Raw genomic sequence first — 23,297 nt, forward strand, 5'->3', positions numbered from 1 at the left:
TGGAAGGTGAGAACAAAAAGGGCGGCGTCGAGAAGGCGCATACAAAAGGTCTATTCCGGTCTGTACAGCCATTTTGGTACTCTTGCGGGCTTCGACATATAATGCGTTCTTTTGAGACAGGAACACAGACGAGTGCGAGGCGAATGATTTTTTAGACTTGTGCTCTGTTCAACACTAAGAAGGTGATAGTGTATTGAATGAGTGTTTGATTTTATACCAAATTGCCGAAACATGGTGGCGAGCATATATGCACTACATAAAATCAGCATTTGACCGTAGACGTTTGAGGCTGAGTGCACCTATTGTCATCGTCTTGATCCACACCCTCATTGCCAGATCCATCTTGAGACGGACTAGAGTAAGAGGTCGTGTTCTGAGTTGTCTTTCTTGACTCCCTCGCACTGGCTTTGTTTGGAACTTTATGAGTTCTAGATTTGTTATGCCGGATTTGGTCGGTAGGCAGATTGCACCCTCCACTTTACAAAGGGCACTCGACGTGTCGAGCTAACAATTGGCTAACATACCTGTAACATGCTTCGGCATTTTGACCGCTGTAAAGAAAATCAAATATTTGACAATAGAAATTCGGATTGAAGGTCCAAGTTATTACTTTGAGTAATGAGAAAATAAAAAAGGGAGTAGCTTGACGAATTGGCCAAGGTCAAGTGTAAACGTAAACTGGTGTAAACAGTGTGTAAACTGAGGCGAGAGCGGTTTAATAGAGATAAGCAACCCATAACATTAACAAAGACCAAACAACGGCCATCAAATAGTAACTTACATACCTCCGGTTATTAATAAGACATCTCACCCGCGTCACTAGGTTCAGAGGGCTTTAACTTGGATTTGCGTTGAGGGATCTACACAAGTTCTCTTCCAATGGACTGGTCAGACCTATCTACCTTGCCAAAAACGTCTGCTAATCATTATTCAGCCTTGAATTCAATATACACCAGCGAATATTGTCCGACATTGCTACCAATGACGAAGGAGACTTCGTTGAACAGGTTCTCTCAAGCAGAGTGCAGACGCGAGTAGATGCAGTAATACAGGAGGAGGAGAATAAGGACGACATTGAAGGCGTAGAACAAGGACAAAACTATGAACGTGTTTATATGGTGTGTCTTCTACTTCTCCACTAATGCAATGCTCATTCCTTTAGTCTGCGAGGAGGGTGCAATGCAACATTGGGTTCGCGGACCTGGTTGTCAACTTTCCTGACTCACGCGTAAACACTTCACTGCATTCTGTTATGATGTCGCTCATCGATATCTTGCGAGATGTACCGTATATTGATTTCGACAAATCGTTGTCCTGGACGGGTTGGAGATCCGCGCTTGCTCTACGTATCTTGAACTCATACCTCGTTTCGCAGATTGGTCCCTACCCGACCAACTCGTATTTTCCACTATCTCAGCAATACTACGCCTTTCAAATGAGCATCGACAATATTGTGAACGTGCCACTGCAGCAATCTTCTTCTTCGTGTCTGTTTCAGTCCAAAAAATCCACAGCAGTTCATGTAAGCGGGATTACTGCTAATCTCGACTTGGTTGTTAACTGTATACTAGCTCTCGACGTTCTCACTCAGCTTATGCCAGCTCTGCACGGATTCTATCGTGCAATCAGTTCGACTTCGTATTGTTGGACACTTGCTCAATGGGAAACTCTCACCTTGCATTTGAAAGTCTTATGTTCTTCGAAAACCATAGAAAGGCTCAATCATCTTCTTGTTGATATTTTGCAACAAGAAAACGCAGACACCGAGACCCTTCGCCATATACAGACTTTTGTGACCCGCTACGTGGGGCAAGGCCGCCCACTGAGTGGTCATTTCATCGTGTGTTGTGTGTTGGAAACCGAGTGGACTGTGCTTGCTCAAGTGCTTGCTCCTTCTACGAATAGTAGATCTGCGGTCGTTGAAGCGGCCGCTGCGAACAAGGCTTGGCTTTCCCTGACCAAAAATGCTGCACTTGAGCTGGATATAGAGTCAGAGCAGACTAAGGATGTACTTAAAAGCACCATCAAGTATGCTTTACAGTGCTTCAATGATCTTCTACTTCAAATAGAAGAAATGGAAGCAGCGCCCTCCGTGGATACTTGTGCATGGGAAACAGTTTCTGAAAGCCTGGTGAGTATTTGGTAGTGTCGAAGACAAGGTTTTGCAGAATTGATTTGACGTGTGCAGAAACTTGCATCAATTTGTTGTTTGGCTCTACGAGAGATAGATGAGCAACTTTATAGCCGAATTCTACTCCTACTCAGCACCGATTCCCCTATCTCGGATAATCTTGCCCAAGAAGCGGCCCTTAAAGCAACAACTGTTCTCGTACGAAGGTATGGGTATAATTTCGATGATGGGGATGCTTCTTGTCCCTCAGCCCGAATAGTTTCCCAGATATTGCACCAAACATGGTGGGACACCTGCGCCGCTTCGTGACTTCTCCTCTGCCACTTTTTGAATATGGTTTTCATTCGGAGAGTCGTGTTCCCCCTCCGCTATCTGCTGCTGCTAAATGCTTGGCATTGTGCATTAGAGTATGCGTTCATTTTTTTTTCTCCTGTGCTACAATGACTTGTATCTCAGCTCGCTCCCGGAGATGATTTAATCATGTCCAACATGTATTCACTTTTGAATTACATTGCTGCAACAAGCAAGGACATCTATGATTCTGCCAGTGTTCATAGCCACGGTTATTCCCTCATTTCGCATGGGCAATCCAATCTACATTCTCTTGAATCAGGCTTGCGCGGCCTTTCGGAAGACGAGAAGAGATTGATTGGTATAAGCACAATATCCGCTGTTACCAGGCTTGCTCTTGAATTCAAAATGGAAGAGGTTCGTCGAATACTTCTTCCATTCGGGTTTTTGTGCTAAGAACTCCAAAACGAGGTCACACGGCTTACCATCTCAATGTTGCTGCAACGGTTGCCTTCTGCTGAGCCCACTGTGGAGGCTGCCATTGCATATAATCTCGTCGACCTTGCTTTGGTTGCTCCCCTAAGTGCATTCAACGACATTGTCAAGGCATTTTCTACCATCAATCGTTCTGCAAACCCTGATGACCCGCGTTTCTCCAATAATATGGTATACTAACTTTATATTTTGTATCTGATGTGTATATTGATTGATTGCATAGGTTCTAGCTGCTCAGACGCGTCTAGCTCAAGACCTTCATCAAAGACCAGAACTCTATGAAAGCTATCTCATCGAATTGTTGACCCTTTTTGCCGACAAAGGAGTTGCAATACAGAACTTGAAAATATTGAATCATCATGTCAAGGTATAACGCACAGATGGGAGTTGCAACATTTTTAATACTTTGTTATAGATCGACGACATGGTGGAACAGTTAGCTTCTCTTCTTCTTCCTATCGATGCTCTTCTGGGACATCGGGACTTCAACCCCCACGAAAACCCTTCCAAAGAGGTTATGACTTTGTTCAGAAACACTTGGTTTCTTTGCATTCTTTTTGGTTTTACGACAGAAGATACCAGTGGTGCAAGCGCTATGGACTGGCTCAAGCCAGCACTTGCTCGTATCGCTATCAAAACTCCTTCAATGGTCGTTGAAGAATCACATGATGCAGTGGCAAGCGACGTTGAATATAACTCTGTCATCCGACAGGAATATTCCAACACTGTATGTCATCTTTTTCTTAATCGATACTGTGATTCATTTATATATTGATTTCAGGTGATATCAACGCACCGAGCTTGCTTGGCCGGGTACATATCATATCGGGCCAGCGACATTCGATATCTCTCCTCTGGTCAAGTTATATTTGTCTTGACACTTCATGATATCGAAAGCATGCGATCGGCATTCGGATATCCATCATCTCTTGTCTCTTATTTCATTAATGACAGTCTTAACAGCCATCCCGGGTTAAGCGCTTGTATGGAGTCCTTGGCGGAGAAAGTAAGCCGTAATTGGGACTGGATTGCACTTATTGAATTCACGCTTGCACCAGGTTATACGGGACGCCATTATCGATCTTAATTCCAAGGCCTCACAACAAGCGTTGCCTAAACATCTATCGACAGAGCTCCTTGCCTTGGTTGTTTTGAGCACCCACAGGATTGCAAAGGCCAGAGATATTGCGTCCAAATATCTTAATCGCCTTATCACCTCATTCCCTTCATTAATGTGTGATCCCACTTTAGTTTTTGCAATTTTAGAAGTTCTTACACTCCTCCAACGGTCATGCGAAAATGAATACATCGACGAGGTAATTCATTTTGTTATATGCATGAATATATTTTACCTGACAATTGGCGCTAGTACAACCCAACCTATGAATTCCACTCCGACAGAAGTGGGATAACTTTGCAGCTCACAGATAGCTACCAAGTTCGCAACGATATACTTGGACAGTTGCAGAGAAATGCCAACACTTGGTTTGAACTGGCCTTGGGACGCGCCCCAATGGAACTACAATCCACACTGCAGGTATTTGGATTAATTTATACCCCACGGTATTGTAGTAATTCGCGCGCAGAAATATCTTGCTGTCAACCAGTCATTGGCTGGAATCAATTCAGCAGAATTAGGAGCCTCAATGGCGGAAAAATTCGGTAGAGCTATTGGTCCAGTGCATCGGCAGCTTCGTAAGTCGATAGCTTGCACTGTCATTCTCATGCTCAGCAAATTGTAGCATCGTTGTCGTCACTCTCACAATGGAAAATCGATGCCTCAAAAATTCTGTCCAGCCAAATTGCAATCAAGGGTTATTTTGCTGGAGAAGTGGCTGGTGTCCGATTGGCAAATCGGGAAGGTTGGAATTACTGCCACAACAATTTCGAAATTGGGCTAATTATTCATGTTTTTTATACGCAGGTACCGATAAATTAGTTAATCCACCACCTCAAGATGCTCCACCTACCGAAATCAATGCACTCAAATCCAAACTACATAACACCCTTAAAGAAATCAAGGGAAAGAACAGCAAGTTAACAATCAATGATCTCAGAAGGCTTCTTTTCCGTTGCGCTGCTACTCTCATTGCTTTGGAAAAGGTACGGATTATTAATGTATTGGCTTGATATCGTTTTTGGAATTTTCTGACGATTACTCCAGAATGATTACGATCTAATTCACTATCTGGCCAGATTACCTTTTGGTGTGGCTACGCCTTCTGCAATCGCCTCTGGCATTGATGTTTGGTCTTGGGTCATTGCCGAAAAATCTCAAGTAGAAGTGGCTTTAATGGGTGAAATTTTGTCTGCTTGGTCTGACACAATCCAGCTGCATAGCGGTTTGTTTTCGAAGTCTTTGAAGTAAGTCTCTTTGACAATTTGGGTCGATGGAAATTGTGCTCAGATCCTTTTTCTAAGTTATGACGATCCTTTCTTCCATCCAATAAGCTATAGTCCTACCGACAAGGAAACCATTGACCGTGGTCTTGCCCATGCGCGTAGGGTGCTTACACCACATGCACTTGTTTTGCAAATGTTGTTTAGCCGCCTTCAAGCAGCACGCTACCACAGACCTAGTGTCATGTTGATCATCCAACACTTGGTCCTACGTACATGCCGAGCTTACAAAAGTTTAAGGTGTGACACAGTTTTAATATACTGGAAAACAGACCAGTCTTATAGCCATCAACAGCACGCATGCCCTTTCACGCGAAGCACGATTCTCGTTTCTTCTATTTGGGTTTGAAACGCTGAAAAGCTCCCATCTGGATGCTTATTGTGAAAACATTCTACGAGAGTGCCTTTATACAGTTGCCTTCTCGTGGTTTTCCGTGCGGCCTCAGTAAGGACCTTATATAAAGTTGAACTATAAAAATCGCTGATAGTTATGTAGATGGTCCTATGGGGCTAATCGAGTCCAAGTCGATGCGGATATAAAAGTACTATCTCAATTCCTCGCATACCTTCAGTCAGACTCCGTTAGAGGGGGTCTGACGATTTCGAGTTTATCGGTGTCACGATTTACATCCAGTTGTGCGTTCCTACCTACGATTTCTCACTCAATCTCATTATTGATTCCATATCTAGATTATGCAGAGCGAATGCGTATCTTTAATCTTCCATTGCGATTGTTGACTGAGAGTGAAATTTTCCGTTTGTCGGTTTGGGGTAACGCGACCAATGATGCAAAAAAAGGTGGCGATATTATTGGAAATACAGAAAGAACTCTTTTGGATGTGAGCTGTTCGATCTGAATTTTGTAGCTCGCCTTCTAAAGAAGATTTTTTTTGCACTTTAGTCGTCCTGGGTCAGCATAGCGCGGACTGCTTGGCGAATCAACCCCGCCATTGCAGTGTACCTTGTGGAACGCTTCAAGAATCCTATAGTTCGACACGAGGTTGGGAAATTGGTTCGCTCGAGTACAATTGATGTCCTTGAAGTTCCTGAGGCCCTCACATTTTTGCTTGGGGATAAACTCGACCCCAATGTCCGTAGAGATTTGAAAGTAAGTTTTCTAGAAGTTTTCTGTTCGTTGACTGTTTAAGCGTTCTTTTACAGCATCTGCTTCTGTGGTCTCCTGTTCCGCCAATTATCGCTAACACATTCTTTGAACGACGGTTCAATAGTGATCCTCTGGTATTGCAATATGCTCATCGAGTTTTGGCACAACATCCAGTCGAGCTCACCTTCTTCTTCATTCCACAAGTCGTTCAAGCTCTGCGTTATGATGATTTGGGTGCGTCATTTCTCAATTATTCAAATCTATTGTTGATTTGCTCCTAGGCTACGTGTCTCGTTTTATATTTGAGACTGCGAAGATTTCTCAGCTATTTTGTCATCAAATTATCTGGAATATGAAAGCAAATTGTTATAAAGACGACGCGGCTGAGATTGTTCGCATAACAACAGTTGTTGTTGATTACGCACTAACTTCATTTTCTGCAGGAGGATCCAATGAAACCATTGCTTGACGCGATGACAGAAAAGGTGGTTCTCTCTCTGTCTGGAGAAGCGAGGGCCTTCTACGACAGAGAGTTCTCGTTTTTTAATGAAGTCACTTCGATCTCTGGTAAACTAAAGCCTTACATCAAGAAGACCAAACCTGAAAAGAAGGTAGGTCTTCCTTGGTCTCTATTCAATACAAACTCAAATCGGTGTTTAGGCAAAAATTGACGAAGAGATGGCGAAGATTAATGTCGACGTCGGAGTATATTTACCGAGTAATCCAGACGGAATCGTGATTGATATTGATAAAAAATCCGGCAAGCCATTGCAAAGTCATGCCAAAGTGAGTTTCCCGTGATTCAAGTGCCAGAGCTTCATATATATACCTTGTTCATAGGCACCCTTCATGGCGACCTTTAAAGTCAGAAAGGAACGTATCCAGATCAATAGTGATCCAGACTCACTCCTCAATGGCGAAGGTGGAGGCATTGAAACTCGCGCAGAATATGATGTCTGGCAACAAGCTATTTTCAAAGTCGGTGATGATTGTCGCCAAGATGTTCTTGCACTTCAGGTCATTGCCATGTTCAAGAATATCTTCACTAGCGTTGGGTTAACACTATATCTTTTCCCTTACCGTGTCACTGCGACGGCTCCTGGTGTAGGTCATATTCATGTCTAACGAGATAAATTCTGATCTAATCAACCGTAGTGTGGCGTTATTGATGTGGTTCCAAATGCTACCTCCAGAGATGAAATGGGCCGAGCAAAAGTCAATGATCTTCAAGATTTCTTTGTGGCGAAGTATGGCGGACAAGATACCACAAGTTTCCAAAAAGCTCGTCTCAACTTTATTCAATCAATGGCCGCCTACTCTGTTGCCTGTTATATATTGCAGATCAAAGACCGACACAATGGAAATATAATGATTGACGGTGATGGGCATATTATTCATATTGGTCAGTGCTTATCTACGATTGGCAGCGCAGTTTTTGATGATATCTCCAGACTTCGGCTTCCTATTCGATATAGATAAGTATTCTGGATTCCTCCATAGTGTTCTTGTACTTACCTACGGTGCTTCCTGCTTTCTTACGTCCTGGAGTATGTCCTTGAGATTCTCTTCGTGACTGCATTCTGATTCCCTTTTTAGGGCGTCAAATTCGAGCCTCATTCGTTCAAGCTTAACCATGAAATGGTAGTGCTAATGGGAGGGCGAGGCTCGCAAGGCTATCAAATGTTCCAGAATTTAACAGTCAAAGCATTCTTAGCAATTCGACCTTTTGCAGAACAAATAATCAGCACTGTGCAATTAATGCTGGATACAGGACTTCCTTCATTTAAAGGAGAACCCACGATCAAACGTCTGAGAGATCGGTTTGCATTGCAATTAAACGAAAGACAGGCAGCCGAGTTTATGATGGGGATAATCCGCAACGCCCATGAAAACGTAAGAAGTACCGCTTATGACGAGTTTCAACGGGTAAGTAGCTTGTTATCACCAAGCTATGATTCACTGAAATCAACCTTTGTTTTCAAGCTTCAAAACGGTTCGTGTATCGAAACAGCGAACGATGTATGTGCCACTAACGTCTAGTTTCTTTCTAGGTATACCCTACAAATAGGTCAATACTCCTGTATTTTATTATCGCTCGCCTAATGCGACAGCATTTTGCTCAGTGCATATACTTTTCCACCCGTGTAAGTTGCCAACAGGTTGCCAATGCCGAATTGCAGGGAGGGGTATAGTAGCATTTTTGGTGCTACTGATCATAGAGATAGACGTGACATCAATCCCGAATGTTTCCAAGGCTGCGTTTGACCCAACTACTACTCAGGCTGAGGAAATTAGTCTTATTTTGTGCCCAAATGTTCAGGTGTAGTTTCATCAATGCGATCATGTGACACGCGTTCATCCGTTATATACCTGATCATATTGAATTATGTGGTCCCCGAGCTGTTTAACTTCGTATCCCAACAGTGCCAACGGAAGCCAGGTCAAATCATGCAAGCTCAACAATCTAGAGCAGTGGCCCAGTCCATTACCCATAGTCAAAGCCTCGCAGCTGTGCAGACATTGCTTAGAGCAGGCCTCGGGTCTATAACATTTTTAAGGTTCCTCAAATTCGAGCTTCATTTTCGTAAATCACACTAATACGGTCCTGAAAATTCCCAGAAACTTACTTCCTGAAGAGAACTTCGCATCAAGTTCAGACCAGCAAACATCTGATACTACCCCTCTTTCTTAACATTTCGTGCAGGTCATTTTACATCCATAGATGGATCGGATCAGGATTCCTCTGAGTGGGGTTTATCTCAGTCAGAAGGATCGTTCGATAGCGCCAGCTCCCGTAGAACGGTCAATAGCTTCAAGACTATGGTAAGCATTGATCATTTATCCGAATATTTATGCTTCAACCTCACCCACGTTATGTATGCAGACCATCACGCGAGGTTACACAGATGAGGGCGACAAAATATTGAATTACTTGGTATATGCGTCTATTTAATCTTCTTTCATTATGTTTTATACGTCCTCAGGAATATGGCGTTTTTGATGCCCTTGAAAAACGGTTTCTACGAAGTTTTATCTTCGCTATTTATCTGGTAGCTTTCTACATTACACTTCTGCCATTCTGATTATCTCATGTTTTTCCATTTAGGATAATAAAGATCCCTGCAAGTAATATCCTTTTCCTTTTCTGCTATTGCAACAATTTTGATATTTCCCTGCCAGTATTGTTGAGGCTTATACGTTCAATTTTAAGGTGAGCCCGGTAACTACCCAATTCCTTAAATTGTAAAATGAACTCCCTTTTGTAGTATCTCTCAGTACCAGGAAGTGAAGTTCCCTTTCCTGTGATGAGTATGACAGATGCTATGAGTTCATCGACTCGAAGGAATGTCGAAGATCCGGTTACAAGAGCTATCAAGAATGGAAGAGCACCCACGTTGAAAGATGTGAAGAATAGCGTCAAGGTAATAAAGTCGCTTATTGGAGAAGTGTAACCTGTCTGAAATTCTCTGTGCTACAGAGTATGTTGAAAACACTGATACAGGCTATGCATCATATGGACTTGTTGCCCAGTACGTTTCCACCAACCTCACTTTCGCAGGTGTTAATAGAATATTTAGAACGTCGCTTTGCAACATTTAAACTTTTTTATACTGAGGAAACACCCGCAGATTACGAACCTCCTAATTTTCAGGCTGGGGACGTAGATAAAGACAGATGGTATTTTATGACCCACGACCTAGACGAGGTTCCTGAAAGATGCAGTATTGGGAAATTTGATGCAGGACACCATTTGTAAGCTGCATACAGCTATGACATGGATGTGATACTGATCTACAATCAGGGTCAAGCTCAGCGTTACTTCTATCGCATCTTATCTACCCTCTTCTACAATTCATGATCATGCAACATTTTCTGGTATCACCTCTCAGCCAGGACACCAAGCCCTTTCAGCAGTGCAAGAAGCTGATTTACGCGAAAATGATGTCCACAAGCAGTTAGAAGATGCTGAGCAAAGAAACCTTCTATGGGCTGTAGAGGATCTGAGTGATCGAGATGCGGATGGAGAGGACGATACGGATTATATGCAGGACTCTAATGAACAATGCCTTCCGGTTGGTATCCGAAACATTAACGGAGAGATTGAAGCAATTCCAATGAATAAACGAACGGTCGAACAACACTTCAGTGGATTGATAGAAAACATTCCAAAGCGTTTGCATGAGATTGTGGGTGTTTTGGTATTCCGCGCTGATATATCACTGATCGGAATATACAACCTATTAGGTAGCGCAAGAAATACCCAAAGGCGCTCATTTGGACGAAACGCAGCCTCTGTTGGCTACTGGCGACTATAACACTGTTGACAACGGTACCCATATACGTATTTCATCAAAAACGACTTTTTGCTCACACCTCTATATATCTAGATACTGGTAGAGCTTTAAACTCGCGTTCACCGGAGCAACCGAGAAGCTCTCCCTTTTCTAATGCGCCCACAACACCTACGCCTCATGACTTTGATCCAGAAATGCTGAAGAGCATGAGCATCGGAGGCCAGGATGACATCGAAATGTTAGGTTTGCCGTTTTCACAGTGGTATTCCCATTGAAGCTATACTTGCCGAATGATCGTCTCTTATTTAGATCTTGAAACGCAAGTGCGAGAGGAAACGTCTTCAGCACCTGACTTGTTTCCTCCTGAAGGATCCCAAGATAACACGAATAATCATGAATCCGACGATAATGGGTTGGACTGTGATTGCGGAATTTCTGTAAGTTTCTGGTCAACGTCACCTGAGACCCCGCGTTAACATACCCTTCAAAAATTTAGTTAGAAGATCTGTGCTGTTACTGTGAAGGAGGATGTAAAAAATGGTTCCATGTGTGGTCCGTGTATTTTTTTTTTGCATCCCTTTGTCCAATTAACCCTGCAATTCTTCCAGGTGTATGGGGTATGACATGGTTTGACCACATTCAGAGAAGATATACCTAAAGCGAATTACCTAGGTATCATTCCATCGACGATCCAAGAATGCCCACGAAGTTTGTATGCTTCGACTGTCGAATGCAGAAGGACATTACATGGGAGCTCATTAAGATTGAAATATACCCTCGCATGCTGTCCAAGTTCAAGGAGCTTGCTCTTTTCAGGTAACCAGTCAACAATTCATAAACTAAAAAAGGCTTACAGTATGTGAAGGCGTGCTATAAAGGTCGCGCAAAAGGAACAAAAGTTTACTTCATTTCAGTTTTCTAAATCTTTCGGTTAGATTTTTTCCCTACTGTTGTCAGAGTATTAATGTGCTGGTCATTGGTAGCTCATGGTGACATGGAGTTAACTTCACAAATGCTGAAAAAACTGGAGGAAGACGGTACGCACTCACATGAAGGTCTACTGATAGCGCCACAATAATGTTTATAACAGAACTAGTCCTTCTTGAATCCACCTCATTGGACGACATGGGACTCACTATTACAAGTCACTCCAAAAAAGGAAAGAACAACAAGGGAAAGAGTGTTGGTAAACAACCCAGGCCTCGTAGAAACATGCAAAAAACGTTATATGTCTTCAACCGAAATGCGGTAACCAAATCCCAGTACCTAGACTGCTTCAACCCAGACGACAAGGAGCTCGAACGACGCCTTCTTGGCGTCCCAGAATTGGTATCGTTCTTGTAGTCCATTTACTAACCATTTTTTAAAAATTTTACTCTATCAGGTTGACCGAACCAAGAAAACAACTCAAAAACTTTTCGAAGGTCAAACTGCAGGTTTGGAAGGTGTTCATCAGCAAATGCGAGCTGAGTCAATCGATCGGCCGATCAATGATTCCAACGACACACAGACTCAGGATGAAACTCAACAGATTCAAAGCCGCGTGCAGAAGAGATCTGCGCCTCTCCGGGATGACACGAATGACACGAATCCTGTCAGACCCAAGAAAATCAAAATGTCGTTGGCAGTTGGCGTTGATCTGGCGGAGTGAACATATTCAAGTCACGACGCAAAATTGACAAGGACATTTGCACATAGTCATAGCACAGACCATGGAGTAGGACGTTCTGCATAAAGTAACATCTCGAATAAATGGATTTGAACCAAAATATATATACCTTTGTCGTCTGCCAGCAAACCAGTGCGGTCGATTCTATCCACCTAAAAAGTTTTGTTAGGATGTATTATTTTTTGTTTACCCTTCATTCAATTCTCGTACCGATTCATGTATATCCATTAGATTTTTGTTCAATGACAAGAGCACCGGTAAGCATGTCATCAGTCGAAGTTGGTGAAGATCTGAGCGTTGACCTATGTTTTAACGATATCCGAAATGCCCGAAGCACTATATCAGGCACGTGCTCACGCTAGCTTTCTTGTGCTTCGTTCCGAAGTGTGAAGTTTGAGTGACCTACATGCATGAATCGACATATCGTCTAGCTATTGTAATACGCGTTCTTATTGCTCTTTTTACAAGGACTTTCTTTCAACCAGATGAATATTTTCAATCTCTTGAACCGGCACACAACCTTGTTTTTGGCTACGGGCACCTAACATGGGAATGGACGGTACTTCGGCCCATTAGAAGCTTTATCTACCCCGCTATCAACGTTCCTGTCTACTGGTTGTTAAAAGTCAGCGGTCTTGTCGAGGCGAGACTTGTAGGGGATTATTTTTTGGTCCGTTAAATTTTTCCTAGATTTGAAGAAACGCCCACTTATATGGAAAAACGCAGATTTTGTGTCCAAAGGTTCTCCACGGCTCCTTAGCAGCATGTACTGACATCTACATCGGAGATATTGCCCGTCGTACGCTAGGTAGCGACTATGAGACTACAGCTGTGAGATTCTATGCACAAGCATATTGCGATATTCTGATCTAATGCCTTTGCACCAGCGATTTGTATCGCTGACCTCCTTCTTTCATGCGATGGCATTGTCACGATCACTGTCAAATTCTTTGGAGACTTCACTATCAACAATAGCTTTTGCTTACTATCCTTGGGACGCCAACGCAAAACTGAGTCCGCATGTAATATTCCACAGGTCGGTCAAAATGTGTTTATAAATGAAGATTTTGAATATATTCGCATTAGATCGAATTTGAGAAAAATGATTCTCTTCAGTGCTTTTGCGTGTATGATACGTCCCACCAATGCTGTGATCTGGGTATTCCTCTTTCTCAACCTATTCTGGGCAATTCGTAAGCACAGGCGGATTGCCATTGCCATTGCAGAAGACGCAGCTATAATTGGGTTCGAAGTTCAAGTTTGATATCCCATATAATGTCAACTAACTTGCTTTAATTCAGAACAATTGCCCTAATGACTTTATTCATTTCGGATTTTTTGTATTACGGTACACCCACTTTTACACCGTACAATTTTCTCAAAACCAATCTGTCGTCTGTGTCCTTGTTCTACGGAGGAAACCCATGGCACTTTTACTTAACTCAAGCCTTGCCTATTATTGGCACTACAACCCTTCCCTTTACGACTCACGGTATTTGGAGCACGTTCAGTTCTACGACATCTCGTGACTATTCTGCGAAAACTATGTTTCGTGCAATTACCTGGACCATCTTGATATATTCATTCGCAGGACACAAGGAATGGCGTTTCATACACCCTATCCTACCACTGTTACATGTCTTTGCTGCAAAGTCGCTTGTTGACCTCTCCACCGACACCCGTATGTCTAGGAAGAAAAAAACAACACATTGGAAGTCTTTCATTTACCGACAATTCAAATTACCGAATATACATAAAAGATATATTGCATTTCTTCTTTTAACACTTCCACTTTCACTATACGTCATGCTTTTTTATTGCAGTGGCCCTATAGAGGTCATGCACTACATTCGCCAACTACCGCGACACGACCTTAATCAGACTACTATTGGCTTTTTGGTGCCATGTCATTCAACACCAGGCCAGTCTCACTTGCATCGACGGGATCTGGCTGGAGAAAGAATGTGGCAACTTGGCTGCGAACCTCCGTTACAGTAAGTACTTTCTTTCCATATCAGAATGATATTCAACCGTCTTGCCTATCTACAGGCACCAAAATCTGGCTACATACAAGGACCAAACAGATGTCTTTTTTGACAATCCTAAGGAATATCTGCTGACATATTTTCCAAGTCAAGTTGATCCATCGTTCCCATTGTCACCATTCCCTTCATCTATACCCGGACAACCTGCATCACTTCCTTACTTTTCACAGAGATTCAACAAGTCAATATATCCTTGGAAACATGAATGGCCGCAATACTTGATTTTATTTGGAGATTTGTTGCAGCAAGATGGTGTCCAAGTCCTGTTAGAAGGTCAGGGGTACGGAGAAGTTTGGAAGGCTGGTCGTGAATGGGAGGGGGAGGGGAAACGGAAGGGAGCAGTGAGAGTGTGGAAATGGGCATCACCTCCGCAAACAAATTAAACTTTATCCGTATAGTTGCACTATGCGTAACGCAAGTTCTTCGTATTTAATTTTTCTACATATAATAGTCCGTACTGTATTACTACAACCTTACATATGATAACAAGGCAACTTAAAAGTTATATTCGAGACAAATCTCTTCCCCAGATACCTCTGTCAAATTATGAATTATATTGAAAGCGTGACATTATTCGTAGGACTTACCTAACGATCCAATCGATCATTAACAAGGCGCGCGTCCTAGCGCTAACTTGTTCGTTCCAATAAATGCTCCTCCACGCATACATGGCAACTAGGCCACCCATAAACGAATATTTACCAAAATCAAAAACAGCAGCATTGCCGATATACGCAAGGGTACCAAGATGAAAATATTTGAACGGCTTTGACACTGTTTCATCTGATAACAATTGGATAGCATTCGGGTTTCCTGATGCTGGAGGCGTGGAAGAGGCGACAGGAGGATTGGCGCGGGAAAGTTTGTGAAGTTTCTTGCCGAGGTATTTACCCTGTTGAGATGCGACTTGGGCCGTGGCGGGAAGAGAAGTAATACGATTCCCAATTTCTTCCAGGAGTTTGAAAAGCTCGTTGAGCGAAAGGCTATCGTCTGCATCAGAGTCGTATAGCTGGAACAACTCCTTCACTTTGACAAGATGGTCTTCAGCCATTGGTATGCGCTCTTTGATCTTGACAACTACATATTGTCAGTTCATTCTAAACTTGAGCAATGTTATTTTACCACACACCCATATGTTCCCATTCCCCAAATTCAATCTTTCCATTTTTATCCGCATCTGCATCGTCCACTAATTCCATGAAATGACTCATCAAAGAGGTTTCAATCTAATAAAATTAAGAAAGACATCAAATTCAAATACATCCAGACCTTTTCAAGACAAACCGTTGCGCAATCCCCAATAGCATAAACCTCGCCAATAGGGGCACCGTTGACCCTTAAGTGAGAGTCAACTTCTATCGCCTTCTTATGAACCTGGTTTGGCAATAAACTAGACACACGCTGCGTAAAGGGGTTCATAGCAATACCGGTGGACCATAGAACGAAATTGGTAGGAATACTGTGCTGCTCTGTTTCGCCTTCTGCATTGCGTGTCGTGTATAAAACATGCTCGGGAGTGACACCAGCAACACTACAAACATATGAGGTGCTGCCTGCAAGAAAGAAAAAATTGTTACCGTGCAGATGTAATAAGGTCTACTTGGTCGCGCCTGAATTTGTCCTAGAGATAAAAATTAGTTAGCAAACCATATAATGATGAGCGAACTGTAGAACTGTAGGCAAACCTCTGCAAACTTTGATATCGCCTCAGAATACTAGCATTTACAGTTTGTCAAGTACAGATGAAACCGAGAAAATGAAACAACGCACGGTATTTAAGATATGTTCTCGAGATTGGATCACATGGATGGAGACTTCCTTGCGACATATTTTCGGAAACTATAGAGCAAGTTATTTTTGGACCTTGAATTAGGCGACCACGATACATGCATAATTCATGATATCTTCCTGACAAAAATCATATATCTCCTGCACAATAACCGTCAGAAAACAGTGCAGCAACGCAAAACGGACATACGGCAGCAGTTTCTACACCAGTGGGGCCTCCTCCACAAACAACGAAGCTTAGCAAGCGTTTACGCTCTTCGGGGGAAGTGGTGGGCAAACTGGCTCTCTCGAAGTTGTCTAACACATGAATCAATGGTTTTGCTCTTACCAAGCAATAAGTGTGTATGTTGCCCACCCATGATTCTCCTTCGAATAGCCTGGGCATCCCCAATAGTCTTGAGTTGGAAGCAGTTTTCCAACCCAGGAACACCGTGAGTACTTGATGAAGACCCAACCGCTATAACAATTTTGTCATAACTGCAGAATACGTAAGTAAAAGGGGAAGATAATACCATGAAACTACGCACGGAATGTAGAAGTTGCTTTCAGACCCATCTGGTGAAACTGCTGAAATTTCAACCAGACGTTCGGACATCACAAGGTCAACAGCCTTTCCCTGAACAAAATGTCCTCGAAGACGGGCCAAAACCTTGCGAATAGGTTCAATGAGAGATCTAACAGAAACCGTCCCAACAGCGGCAGCTGCAGAAAGTCATATTCAAGGATGTGTTGTACAAGACTTGCAAAACTTACATGGAAGAAGAGGCGTGAAAGTCGTGTAGGTGTCTGTAGAAACAACAGTGACATGATAATCTCCTGGATGAAGGGATTCAAGGACGCCCATTGCCTAGATGACGTATTTATCGAGTTAGGTGATTCCAGTATTAATTATAGCCACGTACGCCCCAGCCGCCTCCAATGATGACAAGCCTGGGTTTGCCTGCGAGCAGTTTGGCTTCTTCATCCTCCTCGTCGTCGACCAGGACTCGCGCGACAGGTAAGTTCTTTGGCCCACCGCGTTCTGGATGGAGGGCGAGGGGATTGACAGGGACACGGTCAACATGTTTTTCGTTATAGGTGAAAGCGTCGTGGGCCAAAATGGATGCACCAACAACGAATATTCCCACTACGGAAGAAAGGCACAGTAAGCCAGTGACTTTGGCGATGGTTTTCGAGGTTTGAATATATGAATTCTGGCCAGGCTGTGGGGAAGACTGTGTTCCTGTGGTATATAGCCTGACGGAGAGTAAATTCTGTGGCGGACGGCGAGGGAATCGGGACAGGGAGCGCGAAAGGGCTCTGGCGGAGAACATGGGGGTGTGGAGAGCAAGAGGTTCGGTTGAACAGGCGTCATTGCTAACATGGTTTAAGCATATTCTAAATATAAGTGACATAATATACAGTGTTTGTTATCAGATTTGTACACAATTGATTGTGCGAAACTATGACTACCTGACGAAACCAAGCCAAACCGCCAGCTTCTTCCCTTCCCCGACCATGTCCGCAGCTTCTAACCATCCTATTCCCCCGGATCCCTCTTCCCCAACCACTGGGGCTGTCCGACGCCACCACACCATCTCAGCTCATTCGCGAAGCGCTCGTGCCAGTGCGAAGGAAGTCATCTCGGAGGAGACCCAGGAACAGCAGCATGCCATTTGGAACGATGACGAGGTTGTCGACCAGGATTGGGTTGGAGGCGTTGGGGCAGTCGGAGAAAAGACTTCACTTCACCGACAGAGCTCTCTTCCAACCCGTTATCATCGCGGTTTATTTTTTCTTCCTTTTCCGATCACACTTTGTATCTAATCCGTTCTCCTCGTTCAGGGTTTCAAAACCAGGCAGGCAAGTCAGGAAACACGGCCCCTAAAACGATTAATAGTCTTGCCGCTATCACTGGCAATGAAGGCGATGAAGAAGTGTGGAGAATTGGCGATTATGGCCCAGAGGAAGACGACGTTAGTATTCTCGTCCAGGGCAAAATCATCCTGCACTAAACGATTATTTGCAGCACTCCTCCACAGAACAACGTCCACAACACCAGCAGATTATCGACGTCCAGGCCCAAGCACAGTCAAATAGCTCACCTCTTTCTTCTCATTTCACTAATAATCCGTCGCCACCACCAGCCGAATCTGGTGTTAGACGTCACGTTTCCATCACATACGGAGCAGTTGCTAGCAATGCTCGTAAAACTTCCACAGGTTTAAGACGATCCGGAACTTTGCAAGCCAGTCTACCTGCTCATTCGCAAAACTCAACTCCACCAGAGCCAGCTGAACAAACGGAAGACGAGGAATACGTCTACGAACAGGAAGATCAATCCGCCTACGATGAGGACTATTATGCTAGGTCGCAGCAGCAACAGCAACAGCAACAACAACAACAACAACAACAGCAGCAGCAGCAGCAGCAGCAGCAATACCAGCAATATAATAACACACAAGTCGGCCGAACTTCTCCCTGGTCATCTGCAAATGAATGGAGACAAGGGGCGTATGGTAGCAATGGAAATGCTGCCATTGACGATGTTCAACGTGCCCTATCTGCTCTCGAACTAGCCAGTAGCCAAAGCAATAATTCCGTTGGGTATGGTAGCTATCAGCAAACATCTCAAGGTGCCAATGCACCACCGCGGTTCAATTCTGGGCAATCCGCTCCGCTACACCACCAGTCGACTGGGTCTCGTGGAAGCAACGGTGGCAACGGCAACAATGGAAATGGAAACAAGATTCAAATGGGCAACGAATTTGATGGTCGAAAGACCCCTCTATCGCAACCTCAACGCGGAGGATTTGGCCAACATCAATCAGGCCAAAGGGAGGGAGAAAGTCTCCGTGGACGGGCATCTAATCCCAACCTCCAATACGGATATCAGCAAGGAGGTTCGGGGCATGTCAAAAGTAACAGCTCAGGCAGCAATGCTACCCCTGGATCGTCTGGAATCGTGCCGAGCGTACCACCTATTCCGCAACAGTACCTTCAGCAAGGACAAGGAAATCGGCCTGGGCTTGGGGTAGCGACCACCTTCGCTTCATCTTCCACTGGCCCGTCTGCCGTTCCTACAGGCCAAACACCTGTTCAACCTTTCGTCAATACCCCGATTGATGTGCCTACATTGATCGCTACGAAAGGCTATAATCCAGCTCAATTCGACACTCGCCCACAATTTGCACGATATTTCGTCATCAAATCATATACTGAAGACGATGTACATAAATCTCTGAAGTATGAAATTTGGAGTTCCACCGACCCTGGAAATAAGCGACTTGATAAAGCTTTTAAAGATACGGCTGGCCGAGGTCCTATCTATCTATTTTTTAGTGTCAATGCGAGTGGTCACTTCTGCGGAATGGCCGAAATGTTAACACCGGTACGTCATCTTCACAACATTCATTTGCCTTTGTGTAGTAGTGATAATTACCTTTCTTTCAGGTGGATTATACAAGGAGCAGCACAGTATGGGCCTCTGATAAGTGGAAAGGAGTGTTTAAAGTACGATGGATTTTTGTTCGCGATATTCCCAACCTGAATCTGAGGCACATCAAGTTGAAGTAAGTGTCGTGCTGTATTTTTCTGAGCTCTCTAAAGACATCCCTTCAGCAACACGCAGGAACGAAAGCCTGTAACTAATTCACGAGACACTCAAGAGTTGCTTCCTGATGCCGGGCAAGAAATGTTGAGAATTTTCCACACACACCCTGCCCGAACTTCTTTGCTGCAGGACTTCGCATTTTACGAGGTTTGTTGTTCCTTATAATTTCGCGTTGGGTTCTGATCACTCGTTTTCTTAGCTCCAAGCTATGCAAAAAATGCAGGCCACTGGAGGGGCTACTTCTCCATCTCCACCATCCTTGCATTCACCTCAATTGCCGTCGACCATTGTCCCCAATACCAGTGCTAATTATAACCCTAACAACTACCCTGTGCAGCAAATGACGCCAATGATGCAGATGGGTATGGGGATGAACATCGGTCTTGGTAATACGGGTCAATTCGGAGGCGGTCAGCAAGGTTTACACCATCAGTCCCAGGCCATGCATCAGAGCGTCATGAGGCATCCTAGTCCAGCTCCGGGACAAGCAGTCCAGCAAGGAGGCAACCAAGGTTACAACCTCGGTTTCTGATGTCAACTTCTCAACAAAATGAGACTGCTAATTTTTCTGCACCACACCGGCCTAGGTATTTGTCCTATATTCTGGACAGTGCCACATTACTCTCTTGATTCCCTGTTTATGTTTCTATTCTTTTTCTGTACAGTTCGAATCAATTTAAATTTTATCTAACTTTTTGGTAAAGACCGTTTTGATTTATCTTCCCAGTGTATCGTTTTCTTCCTTTCTTCACACCGCATCTGTGCAACGTGCCGGATCGCATTGTTTGTTCATGCTCTAAATTTAATCATCCTTTTTGGTACTCGTACTTTCTGAATTACAAAATTGTATGCACGAGTCTTTCTCTATGCTTTCCCCTAGTCTTACCGCGTAACGGGTTTCGGATTGCGAATGGACGTAGACTGCGCTTATTTGCTCCGTTGTATGAATATGTTGCGCGGAATTCTGTCACTCCAGCGATATATCGACAAAGTACATTTTATCATAATTTTTTTATCCATATGCCCCTCATTGAATTTTCTTTACTATTCTTTGATTTACAAGACACCCAAATCACACATGCCATCTAAAGCTGATCGAGATCCCTTGGATACATAAAACTCCCTGCTTAGTAGAGAGTAGATACCTCAGCGTAGAAAGGTGAGGAGCACTCACCCGTACGTCTTAGCAGTGAGCACACCGACTATTGCTCCTTCCCATTTTAGGCAGCACCAGCACGGCCGGTGGTCCGGCAAGGTATTGCTGTATTGGGAGCAATGTCCGCCTAATTGCCGTTCCATAGCAGCGGTTCGTGAAAGGCCAATCAATTTTGACTTTCAATGACCTTCTGCAGCAGGCCAAAGAGGTCAGAATCTGGGTGAAACACCTCGACACATCTGGCAACTTGTTCCCCATAGAATTTCTAGTCATTTATTTTAACCTACGCACAAGCTAATTGACTTCCCCAGACAGTCAGTGATCTACAGTTTTTCATTTCTCAGAACTATAGAACTACATCGGCGTAATGGCTGCCCGCATAATACACCCAATATCTGCCCTGGAGTTTGCGCATATGGTACGGAAATGCATGCCTCCTGTAGGCTGGTCAGATACCATCGGTGGGAGTTTCGTCCATTAGATTGTAGATTTTTCTCATCTTTTTGACTATAGGCATTGCGAACTCTGGCGGACCTGATTCAACTTGCCTGATGTTTCTCTTCAACAGACTTATCAATGATACAAAAACAATGAATGCAGATGAATCTCTTCCCAAAAATATCGTTTCTCTTACGATAGACCACGACCTACAAGCAAGCTCTGCTGATATGGCTACTCATGCGTCCAGGATAGCCCAAAGCCTTGGTGTGCGGCATATTACGAAAAAGTTAGATTGGAAAAGAAGCAGGCCCGGGCCAGGGGATTCGATAGAAGAACTAGCACGAGACAAGCGTTATGATACATTGCTGGACTTGATCATTGCCTGCAATGCCAATTCTTTGGCAATGGGACATCATTGCGACGATCAAGTAGAAACCATGCTTATGCGCCTTGGGCGAAGTTCCACCAAAGTCGGACTTGGTGGAATGCGTCCCTGCCGTAGATGGGGAATGGGCAATGAAATTAAGGGAGTACCCAACAGACAGCTGCAGGTGGAACAGATGAGAAGGTGGATTGTGAGACCCCTCTTGTCTGTCGGCAAAGTGAGTCGCGCTATTTATTGGATAGAGGGTGTCAACTTACATGCCAAGTTTAGGATCGAATTCTTGCTACATGCGAAGAAAACAAACTTGAATATGTGTCTGATCCAACCAACTTTCAACCACAGTTGACCATCCGAAATGCTATCCGGCACGTCATAAGCAATGAGGTCCGGGATGACTTGGACTATCCCAGCTTCCCTCATATCATTAATTTGCAATTGAAGCAAATCAATGCAACTGCTGCCAAAGATTTCAACGGTGCCTTCGATCTCACATCAGGTATTGATCATCTTAGGAAGGTCAGTATGGACATGAGTTCCGCCGTAGAAAAGATGGACCTGCGTGGTGGGTTATCTATTCTCTGTGCGGTAGGCTGAATCTGATTTCGCACATTGTAGTTAATGAAATGATCCCAAAGTGTAGAATTCCCTCATCCCCCGGAACTTTTATGATATCAGCGGAAGCTCTCAGCAAAATTCCATCGCCTGATCTCCGCGAAGCTTTGTTATATCGTATAGTACGATACGTTTCGCCGGAACCTTGGGGGAGTCCCAAAGCCGAATTGGGGAGAAGAAAAGTGGGTATGCTTAGGCTATGGGAACATCTGTCTAGCTACAAGCAGCATCTTTCGCGAAATAACAGTTCGATTTGCGTCGGGTCGGGAGTATGGTGGCGATTGGTGACGACAGTGAACGGGCGTCTGCGTAGCGAAGTTAGGAATGTAGATCCCTCCAACCTGGCATGGATTGCCCTTCGACAACCACCAAGTCGATCAATCAGAGTTCCAAACTATGCTCGTTTCGACATAACACGCACAGTGCTCGACACAAGGAACACTTGGCTAACACAAAGCAAGTCACCATTATCGGAAATGGTATTCGACAACCGTTTCTTGCTCCAGTTTTCCGTTGACAAAATGCCAACATCTCTTGTGAAACTATTGGAACAAGGTGCGCTTCTTGTTGTCGAGCCCCGAGGAATTTGGCGCATTCCAGAAGTTAAGTTACACAATGTAAACGGCCTAGCTCGGAAACTCGTACATACTGAAGTTAAACATGGACCGTTCTCTGTGGACTTGGAATTGGGATCGGAGACTTACATCAAACTTGATTCTGGCTGGATCACTATGGAATATTTCAGGCCAATCTCTGCCATATGAAACGGATGCTTAGTTGACAACCTCGGTGTCCTTTATTGCTCTTTATTGCACACAAAAATATACCTACTTCGCAACATCGTTTCAAAAGTTTTCAAAGCCATATTACCATCCAGATTCCAAGATTTTAG

At 43.9% G+C, this 23,297-nt stretch overlaps 4 protein-coding genes across 4 annotated transcripts; 3 read left to right on the forward strand and 1 right to left on the reverse strand.

Annotated features, from left to right (window-relative positions):
* Positions 1-879: 879 nt before the first annotated feature.
* JR316_0003343 (Phosphatidylinositol 4-kinase stt4) lies at positions 880-12,368 on the forward strand (the record flags this gene model as incomplete). The annotated part of the gene is made up of 52 exons (XM_047889116.1): positions 880-887; positions 935-1,118; positions 1,163-1,322; positions 1,376-1,522; positions 1,572-2,131; positions 2,189-2,337; positions 2,391-2,538; positions 2,588-2,839; positions 2,894-3,088; positions 3,141-3,284; positions 3,333-3,644; positions 3,699-3,923; positions 3,976-4,233; positions 4,287-4,454; positions 4,504-4,612; positions 4,660-4,779; positions 4,842-5,020; positions 5,082-5,281; positions 5,339-5,557; positions 5,613-5,762; positions 5,814-5,953; positions 6,008-6,156; positions 6,219-6,425; positions 6,479-6,656; positions 6,704-6,813; positions 6,866-7,033; positions 7,083-7,208; positions 7,263-7,526; positions 7,578-7,824; positions 7,923-7,969; positions 8,019-8,348; positions 8,434-8,441; positions 9,042-9,073; positions 9,127-9,245; positions 9,307-9,357; positions 9,407-9,472; positions 9,529-9,548; positions 9,603-9,633; positions 9,689-9,844; positions 9,901-9,952; positions 10,001-10,175; positions 10,225-10,609; positions 10,668-10,752; positions 10,811-10,960; positions 11,027-11,154; positions 11,214-11,269; positions 11,326-11,334; positions 11,390-11,533; positions 11,583-11,647; positions 11,701-11,754; positions 11,808-12,046; positions 12,102-12,368. 52 exons carry the CDS (start codon positions 880-882, stop codon positions 12,366-12,368), a joined length of 8,145 nt encoding a protein of 2,714 aa, XP_047751490.1.
* Positions 12,369-12,792: 424 nt separating this feature from the next.
* Positions 12,793-14,814, forward strand: JR316_0003344 (GPI mannosyltransferase 3; the record flags this gene model as incomplete). Its single annotated transcript, XM_047889117.1, has 6 exons — positions 12,793-13,056; positions 13,113-13,217; positions 13,274-13,400; positions 13,451-13,631; positions 13,688-14,380; positions 14,436-14,814. The coding sequence occupies 6 exons, from the start codon at positions 12,793-12,795 to the stop codon at positions 14,812-14,814; spliced, it is 1,749 nt and encodes a 582-aa protein (XP_047751491.1).
* A 3-nt stretch (positions 14,815-14,817) lies between these two features.
* JR316_0003345 (External alternative NAD(P)H-ubiquinone oxidoreductase B1, mitochondrial) lies at positions 14,818-17,532 on the reverse strand (the record flags this gene model as incomplete). The annotated part of the gene is made up of 13 exons (XM_047889118.1): positions 14,818-14,869; positions 15,019-15,508; positions 15,561-15,657; positions 15,716-15,962; positions 16,009-16,052; positions 16,117-16,146; positions 16,202-16,270; positions 16,313-16,360; positions 16,410-16,516; positions 16,575-16,696; positions 16,747-16,921; positions 16,973-17,066; positions 17,122-17,532. The coding sequence occupies 13 exons, from the start codon at positions 17,530-17,532 to the stop codon at positions 14,818-14,820; spliced, it is 1,986 nt and encodes a 661-aa protein (XP_047751492.1).
* Positions 17,533-17,716: 184 nt separating this feature from the next.
* Positions 17,717-23,169, forward strand: JR316_0003346 (YTH domain-containing family protein 2; the record flags this gene model as incomplete). Its single annotated transcript, XM_047889119.1, has 12 exons — positions 17,717-17,984; positions 18,044-18,174; positions 18,228-19,589; positions 19,652-19,770; positions 19,820-19,958; positions 20,011-20,335; positions 20,539-20,594; positions 21,164-21,235; positions 21,320-21,434; positions 21,481-22,010; positions 22,064-22,355; positions 22,409-23,169. 12 exons carry the CDS (start codon positions 17,717-17,719, stop codon positions 23,167-23,169), a joined length of 4,170 nt encoding a protein of 1,389 aa, XP_047751493.1.
* Between the last annotated feature and the right edge of the window lie 128 nt (positions 23,170-23,297).

The sequence above is a fragment of the Psilocybe cubensis genome, chromosome 3 (assembly GCF_017499595.1).
Source record: "Psilocybe cubensis strain MGC-MH-2018 chromosome 3, whole genome shotgun sequence".
Lineage (NCBI taxonomy): Eukaryota > Fungi > Basidiomycota > Agaricomycetes > Agaricales > Agrocybaceae > Psilocybe > Psilocybe cubensis.